Here is a 17657-nt window from a genome sequence, read left to right as displayed (position 1 = left end):
ACGGACCTTTGTTGGCAAAGTAATGTCTCTGCTTTTTAATATGCTGTCTAGGTTGGTCATAACTTTCCTTCCAAGGAGTAAGCGTCTTTTAATTTCATGGCTGCAGTCACCATCTGCAGTGATTTTGGAGCCCAAAAAAATAAAGTCTGACACTGTTTTCAATGTTTCCCCATCTATTTCCCATGAAAGGATGGGACCAGATGCCATGATCTTCGTTTTCTGAATGTTGAGCTTTAAGCCAACTTTTTCACTCTGCTCTTTCACTTTCATCAAGAGGCTCTTTAGTTCCTCTTTGCTTTCTGCCATAAGGGTGGTATCATCTGCATATCTGAGGTTATTGTTATCTCTCCCTGCAATCTTGATTCCAGCTTGTGCTTCCTCCAGCCCAGCATTTCTTATGATGTACTCTGCATGTAAGTTAAATAAGCAGGGTGACAATATACAGCCTTGATGTACTCCTTTTCCTATTTGGAACCAGTCTGTTGTTCCATGTCCAGTTCTAACTGTTGCTTCCTGACCTACATATAGGTTTCTCAAGAGGCAGGTCAGGTGGCCTGGTATTCCCATCTCTTTCAGAATTTTCCACAGTTTATTGTGATCCACAGGCTAGGCTTGTAGTACCCAGCCTTTGTCAGTTCCTAGCGTTAGCTTTAGGAATTGCATTCATGATATGTGTAGAGTTTGTGCGTGAGGGGAGTGGAGGACCTTCATTCTCATTACAGATCTTTACCCCTTGAGATTCTCCAAGGAAAATTGTGAAAAAAAGACCCCCCTATGCCTTCCTACCATTCTCAGCTGGATCAAGGTAAAGACTCAAGCTGGTAAACAGGATGAAAGTGTACTATAGTGCTTGCTTGACAAAATTCACTCACTGTAGGCCCACAGCTCACTGGCACTGCATGAGTGCCACGTCCCTACCACGTACCTGGCTTGTCTTCTTTTATGGCCAGGGAGTTCAGACGAGCCCCCAAAGAGATCAGTTAATTTCATGAAAGACAGCTCTGTTCCTTGGCAAGTGGGCATGTCCTGATGCCAGCCATCTCCACCCCAGACAAGGCAACATTGGCAGCACCCAGGCACAATCTAAATTCCTGTTCTAAGTTCCTAATGTCCCTTTCCCATAGTAGCTGCTCAGTCATGTCCGAATCTTTGTGACCCCATGGACTGTAGCTCATCAGGCTCTTTAGTCCGTGGAATTCTCCAGGCAAGAATACTGGAATGGGTTGCCATGCCCTTGTCCAGGGGATCTTCCTGACTCGGGATTGAACTTGGGTCTCCTGCATTGCGGGCAGATTCTTTACCATCTGAGCCACCAGGGAAGCTCCAATATGGTATAAGAAAAACCTGCTTTACCAAACACAGTATAATCCATGGAGTATACCAGGTTTAATATTCTCATGCTCTTTACTGCAAATTCAAGGCTAGGGTAAATTGTCATGGCAACAAAGAGCAGAATTGTGAATGTAAAACATTACATGTTCCATATTTTACTTATTAAAAACCTTCTTGTGTCTCTGTCAAAAAAAAAGAATTCTCATGCTCAACTGCACAGATTTCTAAATGAATAATAGTAAAACTAGTGTTTCTTCTCCATAATTTGGAAAAATTTTCTAGTTCTATGGATCCTGCAGAATCAATTGTTGATACAATTCACTATCACTTAGTCTTGACACAAAGGAACTCTATGGTCCCATTATATTTAAAACCTTTTCTGAATTCTATCACAAACTTGGTTTGGTTTAGAATATGGATTTTGTTTCCCTGGAAAAGGTGTCATATATAAAAAGATTGTCTCATGTTTCTAATAATATACAGATTTATCAGGTATTACTTTTCCTCCCTGGTGTCCCCAGGAACTGCATTAGGCAGCATTTTGCCATGGCTAAATGCAAAATGACCCTGGCCCTGACTCTGCTCCACTTCGAGCTAACTCTAGACTGCTACAAGCCTCCCATACTCATGTGCCAAATTATCCTAAAATCTAAGGATGGAATCCATGTGTTCCTAAAGAAAGTTTGCTAATTTTAAGTCTCCTCATATAATGATTAATGAAGGAATTTTATTACCAGAGGAAGAATATGAAGATAAATATAATGCCAAAATATATCTATATGGTTTGGGGATAAATTATGTAATTTAGGATACTTCTGATTGGTTTTAACAACTATTAGAAATAATTCTGATATCTTCCTGGATCATATAGGTTTCATTTTGGTGTAACCCACAAAAAAATACATCAAAAACTCAAACTGACTTCAACTGCAAAAAAAAATTATTGGCTCATGTAACTAATCGTAGTGTGGCTTTCAAGCACAGTTTGATCTAGGGTCCAATTCAACCTCTAGATTACTTTCATCTCTGCATATCTCTGCATGACAGCTTTGTCCTCAGCTATCTTCCCTTATGATTAACAGAAAGTAACTGCATCATCTTATAGTCTCTTATTACACTGTCTAGGGAATGGGTAAATTGATAAGGGTATATAAAAACCTTAGATATTTACAAGGAATTCTGAATATAGATAACCCTGTATCTGAGTTTCCATTTGGAATATTATAGGATACCATACCCTGTAGAACTCTTGCTTAACATGGAGTGAGGCAGTTATTGGATATTTAGGCAGAGATAGGGTCTACAGAGAACAACCTAATCCCCATGCCTGAGGGTGCCATCGCAGATACGGAAATTCCAGCATATCTTCAGTGGGATACATACAATTTTTAAGACAGCCAGTGTACAGGAAAAGGAATTGTAAATATGGACACAAATCCTGGTGATGGATGCTCCTGATGTGATGGTTGGATAAAATGTAGCCCAGGCAGTCCTCAGGAAATAAATGGTAGCTAAACTTAAGGCAGGACAGGATGAGTTCTAGAATCCCAGGCACTTGACTTCCAACCAGTGATCTCTCCATTTGAGCCACCCGCACATCTCTCAGGGATCCTATCAGTGGTCACTACGCTCGGACCTCGGCCTGGGCAGATTCCCCTCTACACACAGGAAAAGGGATTGCTGGTGGCATTAAGCATCCCAAGGATTGTGTGTGAGTGCTGCCATTTGGTGGCTTTTCAAGATATTGCCAGCAATAAGGAGAAAGGATAAAGGACAGAACAGACATTTGGCAAAAAACAAAGTATTATACTTTCTTTTCGAACAATTTTTAAGTGTTTGGCACCAAGGCAAACTGGAATCTTCCCCCACCCACGCTGCTTACAGTGAACTGATTAAGTATAAATGGCTTCAACTGTTAAAGAAATCACTGGTGAGCATGTACTTTACAAGAGCCTCAAAAATGCTTATATTCTTTCATGGAGTCATCCCATCCTGGGAGTTTGTCCTAAGGAAGGACCATTGTTTTCAGGGTTTTTATGGGAGAGGCACAATGACTAAGGTCATCCAAACAGAGGCAGTGTCCCACCCCAGCCAGAGCTGGGACATCAGGAACCAGAGTGAAGAAGACAAGGCCCAGGAGGGCCTCATTCAGGAGGATAGTGGGGCTTTCAGGGACAGGGAGGCTGAACCTGTGCTTTCCAGGCAAATGGGAGCCCACTGGACTCAGCTGAACCATCAACTAAGCCTCGGCCCACCCAGCCCAGCCAGCTTGCAGACTAACTCCAGACCATACTTGATAAAAAAGGACCTTTAGGAAGAGGTAAACTCATTTCTAATACCCTCAACTGGGATGGGGGACAGGAGTAAGCACAAGTGGGTAATAGCTGGTGGGCAATGACAATGCTCCATGGTTGGCAGGCAGGTGTCTGGGCAAGGTGGCCCTGGGTCTACACCATGTCAGATCTTACTAAGGCTTTGCACTGGGCTGTCTCCACATGTATGTTGTTGAGCCTCTTTGATGTCCATTTAAGGAAAAAAAAAAAAAAAAAAACTTGAGAAGTAAATTGATTTGCCCAAGATCATGCAAATTATTTAAGTGGCTGAGCTGGGACTGGCTGACACGTATTCATTCATCTGACAAACACAGCTCTTCTTCTATGCAGGGACTCTGCCCAGAGACCTGGAGATGTCATGCCCTCCAGGAGCTCGCAGACAGAAAACAATCCACTTGGTGAGTTTGGAGTGGGAAAGATGTATCAGAAAGCGTTCCTGAAGTTGCTGAGGCTGGCAGAAGGGAAAACATAAGCCCAGAACATAAACAAATAGGCAGTGAGATGTGAAGCACTGTGGTAGGGAAGGAAGGAAAGCTTGGAGCAGTTAAGTAGCAGAGCGCCTGCAGTGTGCCATCTCGTGGCTAATTAAGACGTTGCAGGCAAAAGAGGAAAAGAAAGACGTCTGTTGCTAACACTAAGTATTTATTTACTCTACGCTTCCTGTACATACATTAACACATTTACTCTTCACTGCAACCCAATAAGATGGGCATCATTTTACCCTTAATTTTCATATTCAGAGGCTGACGCACCTATGTTACTAATTTGCCCAACATCATGCTAATATAAAATTGGCAGGGCAGGATTTGCCCAGGGAAGTCTGGCTTCAAGTCCAGGGCCCCTCCTGGAGGAGGGAGGCTCACCTCACAGATGTAAAGGGCTGGGTCCCGCTTGACTCTGTGTTTGGGAAAGGTCTCTCGAGTGACCATGTGTGGAGGATAGTTTGAGCATGAAGCAAGAATGAGAATAAGGAGGACAGAGGGTTGCTGCAAACATCCATGCAAGCTGCAGACCTGAAGCAGGGGAGGTAGGGTGGGGTGAGGGAGGGGGATTTGGGGCCATCCACCTCTGGCCTGGGTGGATGACTGGTGGTGCCCCTAGCAGCACAGGGGGCTCAGATGAGTCAGAGATCCAGAATTCCATCTTGGTCTGAGGTTCCTGCAGAGTTGTGCAGGGGGTAACTGGGTCCTAGAGGGGATGGAGCTGAAGATGCTGATTCAGAAGCTGATACTTCATGGGAAGGAATGTAAATAAACGGAGGGGATAAGATCCTTATGACATTCATTCAACCACCATTGACCGGGGACCTCCCATTATTCCGGACCTATGCTGGACACTCGGACATCATGACAAACAAGGCAGCTGTGGTCTCTGCCTCACAGAGATCAGCTGTCTTGTTCAGAGAGCACCACCATGACCAACGTGAGGCTGTGAGTCCATGGGCCTGTGTGAGCCTGGGGTGCTGAGGGTTCACCAGGGTGGTCAGAAAGAACTCCCCAGAGAAAACGGCCATCATCCTATTGTGCTGAGAGCAGAAGCATCAGACAGGCCACTGTATCTTGCAACAAGAAGACAGGATTCTGGTGCTCCTAGTGAGAGCAGATTCGGCAGAGGACTGGAGGTGGAAGATGTGGAGGTGCGAGCAGGCAGGATGAAGGCAGAAGTAGCCACTACCAAGCATCCGCTTAGTTACTAAGGGGACCGCTCTCCAGTTCCCAGATGCCTCTTTCTAAAGGACTGCGAATGCTACAGTGACAAACACTTTATTTTCCTCTTCATCTTCCCATTTCTCTCTCTCTCTCACACACACACACACACATACAAGCACACACGGAACTCTACATTGAAGTAGAATTAACAATAGATTTAAAGTCAAAAGAGCAGGGTCCAGTGCCACTTCCAGACTGCGTGACCTTAAGCAATTTACCTCCCTTTCTGAGTCTACATTTTTTCCTCAAGAAAATAGGATCAGAAAAAATCTCCAATCAGAAATCATCCTACACACCACAAAACAGCTGTTAGCTTCAGCGTGCGAACCATCACCACCACCATCACTGCCTTTGGGTTGGAGGGAAGGCCCTTCCCAGTCTTTTGTTGCAACTTGTTAGCTCTTGGCACCTGGAAGATTCTTCCATCAGCTTCTTCCCATCCCTCTCTCTCCTTTTCCTCCCTGCTCGCTGGAGCTCACTCTCCTCCTCCACCCGTCCTCCACTTCACCAGCACCCATCCTCATCACCACCCCCATCCCACACCCCAAGCTCACAGCCTGAACTGGTCAGGAGCCCAGTTACTCATTTGCAAAGTCCACATACAGAACAGTACCAGCCTCAGCAATGCAGAACAAACCAGCCCCATTATGCTGGCTCCTCCAGAGGTCCAGGGGGACAGCTGGGCCCAGCACATTCTGTTCCAACCAGCCATGCAGAGCCTCTAGCTTGCCTCTCAACCTGACTTGTCACATGACACTGGGCAGGGGCCATCCCTTCCTTGGGCTGCAGATTCCACCGTGCAATATTATTAATACTAAACTGAACTAAATGACTTGAAGGATTTTGCTAGCTCTGACACAGAGTGGTCCTGCATCCAACCGAGTTCATCCTGTAATAATAATAATAATAAGACAAAAGCTAACATTTGTTGTGTGCACTAACTGTACACTTGACACTATTCTGTGTATTATGTACACCACTTTTTTGAGTCTTCACAACACCTCTTATTAAATGGACACCACGTACTCCCCCCAGTTTACAGATGAGTAACCTGGAGCTTTGTTGACTGATTTGTCCAACACAGTATTAGTGTCATATCGGTTTTGTGTCCAGGCTGCCTGGCCCAGACCTGTCCTCTTAACCTCCCAGTGGGCATCCAACTGGAAAGCAAAAGCTCTGATTGAACTAGAAATTGCTCAACTGCACTTCAGACCTGCCCTATACACCCAAATGCCCCCTAGTCCTCTCCCTGTAGACATCCCACCAGCTCCCAACCACTTGTCCAAATGCATCCTCATCCCACACACTCCTTCTTGTCCCCTGGCACCTGTCACTCTCGGGGCCACCCACTACCCAGTGCCTTCGTGAGAAGCAGGAAAAGGCGCCCAGGTTGCAGGTAGAGGCACAGTTCACACAACCCCATCAGTGTTCCCCAAGAGGTTCCACCATCTTCCAGCCTGCTCAGGATGATACTGAGACTCGTCCCTGAACTTTCTTTCTCTCTCTCTCATCAAGCTCTCTATTCTTCTTCCCCACTGGGCCAGGGTCTCTAGGGAGCAGGGCACCACCAACATTATCATTCCTTAATCTCTGGAATAATGACTCAAGACAGAGGCCATGGGGCTCTTGGACCGTTTCTGAGAGAAAGGGAGGTGTGTCATGAGGACCGGATGCTAAGTCCCCCAGAGCCTGGCCCTACCAGTAGTACTCAGAACCTGAAGTTTTCACGGAGCTGGCCTCTAGGGACACAAAGAGGGGGCGCTGGAGGCCCGGCTGCCCTGGAAACCTGCAGTGCAAGGTGCTGCACAACCTATGAGGTCCCCCGGGCCCAGCCTTAGGAAGGTCTTTGGTCCCAGTGCTTAAGGGGGAAGAGCCCCCTGCAGGTACAGTTCAAAGGCTCTACTGAATCCACCCTTCTCATTGAGTGTGCAGCCACCAGGGGGCAGCTGAGGCTGCAGGCAGACGTGGGCGGGGAGGGGGAGAACAACCCCTCCCCACCAACTGAAGACCAGATGGAGCATCGGTGATCACTGACCCCAGGACCTTCAGCCAGAGAGAGCTTGAGAGAGGGTGTGCAGGTCCTGTGTATGTCTGTACCTATGTGGGGTGGATGATATGGACTAGGATTTAGTCTCTCCCTCTGGGTCTCTTCACCACCCCCTGGGGCTTCCCTTTCCTGGGCCCAACTGTGGGTGCTGGTGACTCAGAGAGGAAAGTCACCCCCTGCCTGCCCTTGAGGAGCTCCCAGACCTGACGCTGGAGCTGCACACAGACAAGGGAACAGGCAACACAGGGCAGTGAGCGCAGAGATGCTGGTGTGGCCCAGAGGAAGCCCTTAGCCCAGGGGTCAGGATGAGCTTCCCAGAAGTGACTGCTAAGCCGAGCTTAGGGGGTCTTCTGGCGAGTTTCAGGTACAATGATAACACATACATTATCTCTGCTTCCTCCCAGTAACCCCTCCGGGAAGTCATGACAGAAGCAGTTTTACTGGCAAGTGAAAAGAACGTCCAGAAGCCCAGGTGGTTCCACAAGCAGTGAGGAGAAGAGCTGGACTTTCAACTAGAGTCTGCATGGTTCTTAAGCCCCAGTCTCGGCCACTGTGTGGACTGCTGGGGTCTGAAAACTGAAAGGAGACCGAAGCTCGGGGCTCCAGGCCCGCGGACCAGATCTGAAGGGGAGCCAAATGTCTCCCATCTTCATCCCAGAGCAAGTTCCACCGGTTCCAGGCACCTGACTCACCTGGGAGCTTGGCCTAAGGAGATAGGGTAGGATAAGGAGAAAGACAGCCCATCACAGACACTGGACACCTCCCATCTCCCCTGCTCCTCTACCCTGGGCTAGGGGAGGAGACTCTGCCTGGCAGACGTTCCCCTGTGATATTAGGCTCCCTGAAATACAATAAGAGTGCAGTGTTTCTGCTCATGTCACTCTGAGCATGAGGGAAGTCATCTGGAAAATTATTCCAAGCCCCTGCCACTCTATCTTAATAACACTCAAGCTAGGACTCTGCACCTTTTTTTCAAAACCAACTCCAGGCTGGAAGTTCTTCTTCAAGTCTAACTGAAGTAAACTGTGCTGCAACCTACTTTCAACTCTGCAGTTGCTGGGTGGGGCTTTTAGCGTAATTCGGGTGTAGCCTACAATGTAACCCTGTGAAATCCACACGTTGTAGGTAGAGGAAGAATAGGAAAGGTGCCAGCCGTGTTCCAGAAAGCTGGAGGAGCAAGAATGTCTTCTGGGAGTAATAGAACCTCTGGGTCCTGGAGCCAGGGCCTGAGCAGCCTTCGCCTTCTGCCCAGAGAGCAGGCGGAGAGATCCGCAGGAGGTCAAGCAGCACAAAAAGTGAGACTTGGGTGAGGGCACCGGACTTCGCCCTGCCTCGAGGGGCATCAGTGCAGCGCAGGCACGTGGGAGAGCTGGAGAGAAGGCAGGGGGAGAGCCAGCTGGAGAAAGAGGGCGGATGAGAGGTGAGAGAGAAGGCGTGAACAGTGAGTTCAGGTGGAGGAAGGAGAAGGAAGACACGCGACCGATACAAGAAGATGGAAGTAAAAACTGCACTCCGAAAGAGACTAGCGCACACACACGGAGATGAGTAAAGGCTGGGAGAGCCAAAGAGAAAACGGGCTTGGGACGGGCAGGTCCGGCCTGGGGAGAAGCGGGTGGGGAGGGAGCAGGAAGGCGTTGAAGGAGCATCCTCCCCTTTGTCTGTCAATCAAGGCAGAATCCCCTTCCCGCAGGGCCGGAGGGGCGGAGAGCTTCCCCCACGTCCCCTGACGCCCTGCGCCAGCCCAGAGGCTCCCTCTCCCAGGCCCTCCGAGCGATGCCCCCTGGGGACTGGCTGTGCAGCCCCGATAGATGGTGGGGGGCCCAGCTGGTGCGTTATCAGCCTCCTCCAGGAGCCAGCCTGAGCCACTCAGCGGCTGCCAGGCTGCGATTAGGCCCCCGGAGGGTCATTAAGCACCGCCCTGGCCCGGACCCAGCCTCCTTTCCCTCCTTCCTCTGGCCAGACTGGCAGGTGGGAACTAGCGATAAGGACTGGGGGCTCCGGCAGTTCTGGGGCCGGCATCTCCATGCCCTCTGCCCCCTGTCAGGACAGGAACATGGGGTTGTGGGGAAGGTCAACGCCAGCTCAGCCCCACAAGGACCCCGGGATGGCGTTCCCACCATCTTGGCCCGGCTGGTGGGGAGGGAGCTAAGGAGGCTCCTGGAAAGGCCTGGGGGTGTGGGGGCTAGGGGGAATCTGACCCCCTACTCACCCACCGGGCCACCCCAGCCCAGCCCACCACGGCCCCCACCTTCAGCACCAGGACAGGACGGCAGCTGCCACAGCCCCTGCTGGTAAACTGTGAGGGGCTGGAGGGGAAACAGGGGGATGGCATCTCTGCCTTCAGACCTGGCAGGCCAGTGAGGAGTCAGACTGGGAACTGCCTCCCCCCAACCCCCGACACCACGAGACAACACGGGCCTGAGGTGAGACAACAGGGGGCTGAGGTGGGAGAGGACGTATCTTCATACAAGGAGGATCAGACCCAAGCAGCCAAAGGCTGGGCTAGCTGGTCCCTTGACTCTATCCTCTGGTCTAATCAAGGAAGACTTCCTGGAGGAAGAGGTACCTAGGCAGGGTCAAGGAGAAGGAATGTGCAGAGTTTACACAGGCCGAGTGGGGTGAAAAGGCATCCTCCCATGTGTGCAAAAGCTGAGAGTGGGAATCACGGGCGCTCCAGCCACAAGTCACTGAGTTGAAGCCCAGAGATGGGAGGCGAGTCACACAACAGGGCAGAGACCCAGCCAGCCCTCAGCTGGGGGATCTTCTCTCTGCTGCAGGCTGCAGACTAGCCCCTAGTGAGGTTCGAGGGATGGTCTGGATTTCAGGTGGAACTCCCCAGGGGTATTTGGGTGAAGCCCTGGAGCAGCACAGGGTGTAACGGAGGAACGAGAGGCCGTGACAGGTGAGACAGGTGGCAGAAGAAGATCTTAGGGACAAGGTGGGCTGCTTCCTGCCCTCCAGCCTCTCTCCTCTGGATCTTGGAGTGCTCCCGGGAGAGCCCGCCTCCAGTTGCCACCCTAGACAGAGACAGAGGCTGTTCTCATGAGAATGACAGTCCTAGAGGTGAGGGGTCTCCACGGTCAGCCAGCCTGGTAGGGTCGTGTCCCCTCCCTCCTGCTTCATTCTCCCAGGGGGCCCAGTTCCTTTGCCCCACCCCCACCTGGGACTGGGAGTCAGTGGCTTAGGAAGGATAATTCCCACTCAAACTTTGTGGTTAGCCTGGCTAAATCCTCCACAGAGGGTCAGCAGAGCTCAGAGAGGACACTGACTCTCCAAAGTCACACAGCAAGTTAGGAGGGGACTTGCTCAGACTCCAATCTGAGCTTCCTGAGTCCTAGACCAAGACTTTCCCTAGTGCTTCCAATGCCCCAAGCCCAGCCCAGAGGGGCCATGGGGATGAGGACAGAGCTGGATGAAAGAGCAATGAGTGAACCCACTGCAATGTCTGGCAACATGGAGGCAGGGTCGGGTGGTCAGGGTTGGTGCTACATGAAGAGCCCAGAATCAACCAGATTTGCAGCTGTGAAGGGCAGGTCAAGAGAGGAAGACTTGGGACTTCCTTGGTGGTGCAATGGTTAAGAATTCTCCTTGAAGTGCAGGGGACCCAGGTTCAATCCCTGGTCAGGGAACTAAGATCCCACACACCGCAGAGCACCTAAGCCAGTGCACCACAACTAGAGAAGTCTGTGCACCGCAAGGAAAGATCCTGCTTGATGCAACAAAGATCCAGCGTGCTGCAACTCAATGCAGTCAAATAAATACCTGTTTCCTTTCAAAAGGGGTGGGGTGGGGTATGCTTTTTAAGAGGGTCTTTGCCTGGAGTAAGAAGTGTGCTCCCTGGCCCCAGGGGTTCTCCCAGAGAGGCCTTCCTGGAAATTCTCCAGAATCACCATGACAGTGGCTTTGGAAGATGATTTGGAAAGCAAGATTGGGCCTCTCTGGAAGCCTGAGGAGCTATTACTGAGCTATTTAGAGCCTCATACCCAGAAGTACAAAATGTCTTTATTTCACAGAAATAAGGGCTGTTCCCACAGTCTGGGGAGGGAGATGTGAGGCAGGATGGGAGGTGCTGAGCTGATTGTCCTTTTCAGAAGAGTCTTCTGAAATGAATTGGGCAGGAGACCCCCTAGAACCTCAAGGCCACAGCTGAGCCCCAACCTGGACACAGTCTGAGCGTGGACCTTGGCAGGAGGGTGGGGCAGACATGGAGGTTGGAGAAGGCAGGCCCCTTCCTGCCGATCCCTGTACAGAGAGGGAGGGGGCTGGGCATGGACACAGGCAAGCAGGGGTCACATTGGGGTGCTGCAGACCTTGCCCTCCTCCTCTGGGATGTTCTCATAGGCATTCTCGTGCTCACTGGACCTGAAACAGGATGATAGGGGTCATTGCTCCTTCTATCCCATCCCCTTCTCCCTGCCCGATCCTGCACTTGTGAGGGCTGTGTCTTCCAGAATAAATGTTTGAGTCCCAGAGGGGTTCCCCTGACCATATCTGGTCTTCTGCACCTGGGTCCAGAGGCCTCCTACCACCACCACCTGAATCCCATCTCTCTCTGCCGTCTAGCCTCTCCCCTGGGAGCCCCACTAAGAAACCCCCCATTGAGCCCACTTCCTCACTGAGCTTCCTCCCCTACAGATTCTCCTCCCCACAGAGTCCTTCTACTCATCCCTTCAGAGTCCCTTTCTTCCACTGAGCCTCTTTTCCTCACTCCATCCCTCCCTATGAATCCAATCTACCCGCTGAGCCCCTCCCCGCACCTAGTCCCCATCCCCTTACTGAGCCCTCTCTGCAAACTGAGGCTGCATGTAGCCTTGCAGTCCTCCCAAACGCCTCTTCACTCACCATCCTCCCACACTGAACACTTTCTCTTCACTGAGCCCTTCCCCACATGAGCCACCATCCTCCCCACCCTCTCCTCATCAAAAGCTCCTGGTCCTGAGGTCCCCGGGAGCCCCTGGAGCACAGGGCACTCTGCCCTCTACCAGTGCCTCACCTGAAGCTTGCTGCCATTGAGGAGTACTTGCCATCTGTTCCCACCAGGATCCCGTCTGCTTTGTTTCCAATGGTCATGACCATGTTTATAGGCGCCCTAGGGACAGAGTTCATCAATAGGGCTCTCTGGGTCCCCTCTCCCTCTGTTATCCCTCCTCCCTCTAGTCCAGTCAGACCCTGTTCTATAGGCTCTAAGGGAAGCCCCTCTCTTCAGCAGGGCCCAGCAGCCTGGTTCTGGCCACACTCTAAGGGGTCTCACACCCTTCTCCCTGATTCACAGTGGGGCCCTCAGGTTCCAGCCTGAGGTCTACTAAAGACGTACCCCAGACCTTGTACCAGCCACCTCCCAGTCTCCCTCTGCTGTTTTCCTCTGGCCTCAGCTCAGCTCCAGAGCAGACTCGGCAGCACTCAGTGTCTGCCCCAGATTCCCCACAAGATTTTCCTAGAAATAGGAATGGCCACTGAAGGCAGAGCTGGGGCCAATGGAGAAAAGAATCATTTCCAACAACAATCTCCTTGCCTCTTACTCAAGGGTGGCCTTTGCCCCAACATCCCTGGACATCACTGTCATGAGGGTCACCATGACCCTAAGCACTGCTCGTCTTTCCTTGGATATCCTACGGGCACCGCAGACATAACATATCCAAGTTGCCCCAGACCTGCGTCTTCTCTCTTGGTCTATGTCTCGGTGGGCGCTCCCATCAGAAGCCTGGATGTTTTCTCTGTCCTTCCTCCCTCCGGTCTCTGTGTCCCCCTCCCTTCCTTTCTCGACAGCTCTTAGACCTGTCCCCTCTCTCCATCTCCTCTGCCGCCTCCACAGTCCAGACTGTCTCCTGACCTCATCCTCATCCCTTTTTCTCATCTGCAGACATCTCATCCCGAGACTGGCTTACACACTTGCACTGGATCCCTACTGCACTAAGGACAAAGCCTGAAGTCGGGGGCCTTAGTACACAAGCATCTGCCTGGCCTGGGCTCTGCTGACCTCGCCAGCCTATCTCAGGCCTCCCCATCCCTCTCTCCATCTGGGAGCTGCTCCTGTTCATTCAGTGTGTCCTGCAGGGCTGCTGCTGGCACCCAGGACCGGGCCACCAGTATGAGAACTGGGGGCAGATGCATACTTGCCCCAGAGTTGACAGGTGCAGAAAGAACTAGATTTCAGCCCAGCCCCCTCTACCTTTGTACTCTGCCCTGAACTTAGGACCCCTCAACTGTCGTGCTCTCCCACCCTGCACTGTGCTGGGACTGGCTCCTGCCTGGGCTTCAGGATAAACATACAGTAGGAAACCTTCTCTGATCGCCCTCCTTTCCCCCCAGGTCAGGCCCACACGGCACTCTGCAGGCTCCTTTAGCATCAGCCTCAAGCTGCGATGGCTCCCACCATGTTTGCCTTCCCTTCCCATCTGGGAGTCTGTGAGCACAAGAGCAGTATCTGTCCCATTGCCCCCTGTACCTCCCGAATGTGACATGCCAGCAGACCCTGGAGAAGGGCAGAACATTCCTGTCCAGGGGTTTTCACAGCCCCCATCACAGACGGGCCGCTGTCCCAACTATACAGGTAGAAACACTGAGAATCCGAGAAGAGACGACTGCCCCCACTGAGTGCACTCAGCTCTAGGCACCAGCAAACCTCAGCTCTGCTCCCTGAGACCTCAGGCCTCCGTGTCCCTTCCACACAGTGAGAGGATTTCATCAACCCTTCTCCCTGCTATGAGAGCAGTGGCCGGGGTCCTGGTCCCACCCTGCCTGCGCCGGCCCAGACCCCAGGGCCGCCCAGGTAGCACTCACGGCTTTTCCTGGCACCAGAAGTGGTTGACAGCAAAGGCGATTGCGACAAGGACCAGGAACACAGCCACGGCGATAAGGCCTTGCATCCAGGGCTGCAGGTTCCCCCGGCCTGGAAAGGGAGGAGTGTGCTGTGTTTTGGTGGGGGGGTGGGGGGCTGGGGGGTGTCCTGCAGCAAGCTGGGCGCAGTGGGGCTGCCAGTGCAGGGGGCCCTCCTGCCTCTGGGCAGGAGCCTGTGCTGGAGGCTCCCAGCCTGCTGCCTGGACCAGAGGAAACCTTCTGGGGAACGAGGACCTCGTCTGACCACTGGGCTTATAAAGGGGACGGTGGTTCAGAGGAAGACAGGATTTGGAAGAAAGAAAGGAGCCAAGGAGGGAGGAAGCCTCAGAGAGCAGCGTCTGAGGTCCAGGCAGCCCAGAATGTCCCTTCCCCCAGCCCTCTCCCGCTGCAGTGGGTAACAAGTAGGGGCCCCCAGGGAGAGCCTCGGCCCAGGGACCAAAGGGCAGCCCCCTGAATAGCCAGCTTGGCCCTGCCAGGGAGGGTGGCTCCCCTCCTCCCCTGCTCCCAGGCTGGGGAGGCCCAGAGCTAATAGGACTGGGCTGGCATCTGGAAGATCCTGTTTTGTAGCAAATGGGGTTGGGTAGACGTGGGAGCAAGGACAGGCAGGGCCGTGCAGCTGGGGGTGCCAGGGGCGCCCAGAGGAAGGCTGGGACAGAACACCTTTGGAAAGGCAGGACAGAGGGCCAAGCTCTCTCTGGGTCTTGGCAGGAGGGGAGCTTCCAACCTGATCCCCTTTCGGCTCCTCTGGCTGGGTGCCCAAGGGACTGAGGCCCCATCCAATACCTTCTCTGCTTTTGACCCTTGACCCTTGACACCACCTCTAACCCTCAAGATTTCCCAGAAGTCTCTGCCCTCAGCCACTGGCAGCCCCAAAGGGCTCTCCTCTCCCTGGACATCACCGTGCTCTGTGAGCCCGAGAGAGCCTGGCCACACTGAGGACAGACACATAGTAGCAGTTAGATGTCTCAGAAAGGGACAGAGGCCAACAGGAGACTTGTGAAAGGTCCTGCTTCCAGGCCAGAATACCTGCACCCCTAGTGCCATCCTGTACTTAAAGGGCCCAGGCTGAGCATCAGAAACTTCATTCTGCCTCATTCCTTCTCAAAGGTCCTTCCTTGAATCTACCCGAAAGCTCTCCTGCTGCCCAGAGGCACTGCCTCCTCTCTGAGCAGTCCCTGATCCTGGCAGGTGTTGGGAAGGAGGGAGGGCCCTGGGAACTCTGTCCTGTGGTCAGACCTTGCTCATCTCCTTGGGTGACGGGAGATACACAGTGTGGTTACTGTATGTTCCATACTTGGCAAAACGCTGTGTTTTGGACTCATTGTTTCCCCAAAAAACAATGGTTCAGGCCCTTTGTTTCTTCAGGTCAGTGGCTACTCAAGGATTGGGAGTCAGGGCTCAGGCCCTGGGAGGCCTGTCTCTGCAGCCAGTTCCCTCCAGACACACCAGGGACACTGCTCCTCCTTCCAGGTGGCTCTGGGGTGGACATACAGCACAAGGAGCAGGGCCTGGGGCAGGAGAGAGGAGATCTAGCCCTGTCCCTTCTTGCTCTGGTGTGTGACCTACACAAGTTACTCAGCCTCTCTGATCTTCAGTTCCCAAAGACCTGAGAGACAGAGTTGAAGCAGACATGCATGAGAGCTCAGGGCAGCTGCAAAGGAGGGGTGCTCTGGAAGTCAACCCCCTCTGGGCCCAAATCCCACCTGCAGAGTCCCCAGACTCTGGCTGCAAACACAGCCTCACAGCACAGGGCAGACACCAGTTGCTGGGTGTGGAGCTTTACCCATACAAAGCCCTACCCCACCCCTGCAGGGTGGGTGCCCTGGGAGGTGAGTGGGCAGGTTTATCGTCTTCATTTTATGGATGAGAAAACTGAGTCTCAGAGAAGGGCAGTGATTCGCTCATCTCCTTGGGTGACGGAAGATACACAGCACACAGCAACACCGAGGTGAAGCTGGACAGAGAGCCCAGGAATGTGGTGGGAACCACACTGGGACTTTGGGTAGGAAACAAAGGGGGTTTAGGCCAAAACCATGACAGCACCGCCCCAGAAACAAGCCTGCCATTGAGGGGTGGCTCAGCCCCTACTCCCACCCTCCTGGAAGCCCCCAACTCTCAGAACCCAGCCATCTCTAGGGCAATTCCTGCTCCTGGAGCATGGGTCTCAACTCCCCTCCTCAACCCTAGATCCAGCGTTTCCCTACTGCCCTCATTTCTCACTTGGGGGAAGCATGTCCCAGCCAGAAGTCTGTGTCTGCCTTTGGAGGTTCCTCTGGCTAGCCCAGTGCCTCTTCCCCCTCCAACCTGCAGGTGCCAAGGGCGATGAGGACAGAAGACCACCCCTTCCACCCCTGGGCTCCCAGCACCCAGCCCGACCCTCTCCTCCCCACAGCCCCGGGGCTGGTCCAGGCCCATGCTACCTTGTTGACAGCTGGCAGGTGGCACTGCCATGAGCAGGCTCAGGACGACCAGGCTGAGCACTGACATGGCTGCAGGCACCTGCTCGGGCGGCTGGAACCTGGGCCCCTGGAGCTGCTGTGGGTCCTGTGGGCCTCCGCTGAGATCAGCTCAGCCTGGTTTGACCCTGGAGGAGAGAAGCTAGTGAGGAAGGAGGCAAGGGAGGAAGGAGGAGGGGAGGGAGAGGGAACCTGCCCTCCCTCGCACGGTAATGAGCTGCCAGGCCTGGCCTTCCCTGGCCAGAGCCCAGCCCACTCGGGCTGGCATTTGAGGTCATCTTCCAGAGACCGCGGGGCCAAGCCTTGGGAGGTGAAGGGAGTCAGGCCTCACCTCCAAGCCCCAGGCCTCTGGAATCTTGTGCCAGCTCCCCCTTCCTGGCAGTGGGGCTGAGTTCTGGGGAAAGGTGTGACACATTCTTGCTCCTGCCAGGGGGCGGGGCCTCTGGGCAGGGCGACAGTGGGATTAAGAAATTTGCTGGTTGGTTCCAGACAAGGGGAAAACCCCAGAGGCTAGGAAAGTTCAAAGCTGCCCTCTCCCTGAGAGCCTGGCCTATTTCCTGTTCTTCTCACCTGTTCCCACTCAGCCAAGCCAGACCCCAGGGCCCCAGTCCTGCACACAGCCCTGGCTTCTGTCCCTGCACTCCCTGCCCAGTTCACTAGCTCTCTAAATCTGCCCTTTTCCATGGGGATCACGACAGAGAGCCTGAGGTCCTAGTTCCCAGCCGTCCCCACCCAGCCAAGCTGACCTGACTCAGTTCAGCTCCACCGCTTTGCCCCAGAGTTGGTCCCTGGAAGCTGGGACAGGATCTGAGCTTGGTCAGAGGCCTCTGCACACACCTTCTGATCCCTCTCCACCCATCCCAATGAGAGAAGTAGGTGTCCTGCTCTGGAGGACAAATGAAGGACATTCCTAGGTTGGAAGGTCCAGTCTGAGGCCCTGAAC

At 53.0% G+C, this 17657-nt stretch overlaps 1 protein-coding gene across 1 annotated transcript; it reads right to left on the bottom strand.

Moving 5' to 3' along the window:
• Positions 1-11403: 11403 nt before the first annotated feature.
• PDZK1IP1 (PDZK1 interacting protein 1) lies at positions 11404-16871 on the bottom strand. Its single transcript, NM_001046521.2, is given in 4 exon segments — positions 11404-11783; positions 12415-12510; positions 14202-14310; positions 16679-16871. Coding segments are annotated over 4 exon segments (345 nt in total). The 5' UTR covers positions 16746-16871; the 3' UTR covers positions 11404-11710.
• Positions 16872-17657: the final 786 nt, after the last annotated feature.

This window comes from Bos taurus, chromosome 3 (assembly GCF_002263795.3).
Source record: "Bos taurus isolate L1 Dominette 01449 registration number 42190680 breed Hereford chromosome 3, ARS-UCD2.0, whole genome shotgun sequence".
NCBI lineage: Eukaryota > Metazoa > Chordata > Mammalia > Artiodactyla > Bovidae > Bos > Bos taurus.
Note: the sequence above shows the minus strand (reverse complement) of the source record. Positions and strands in the feature narration are given on the sequence as shown.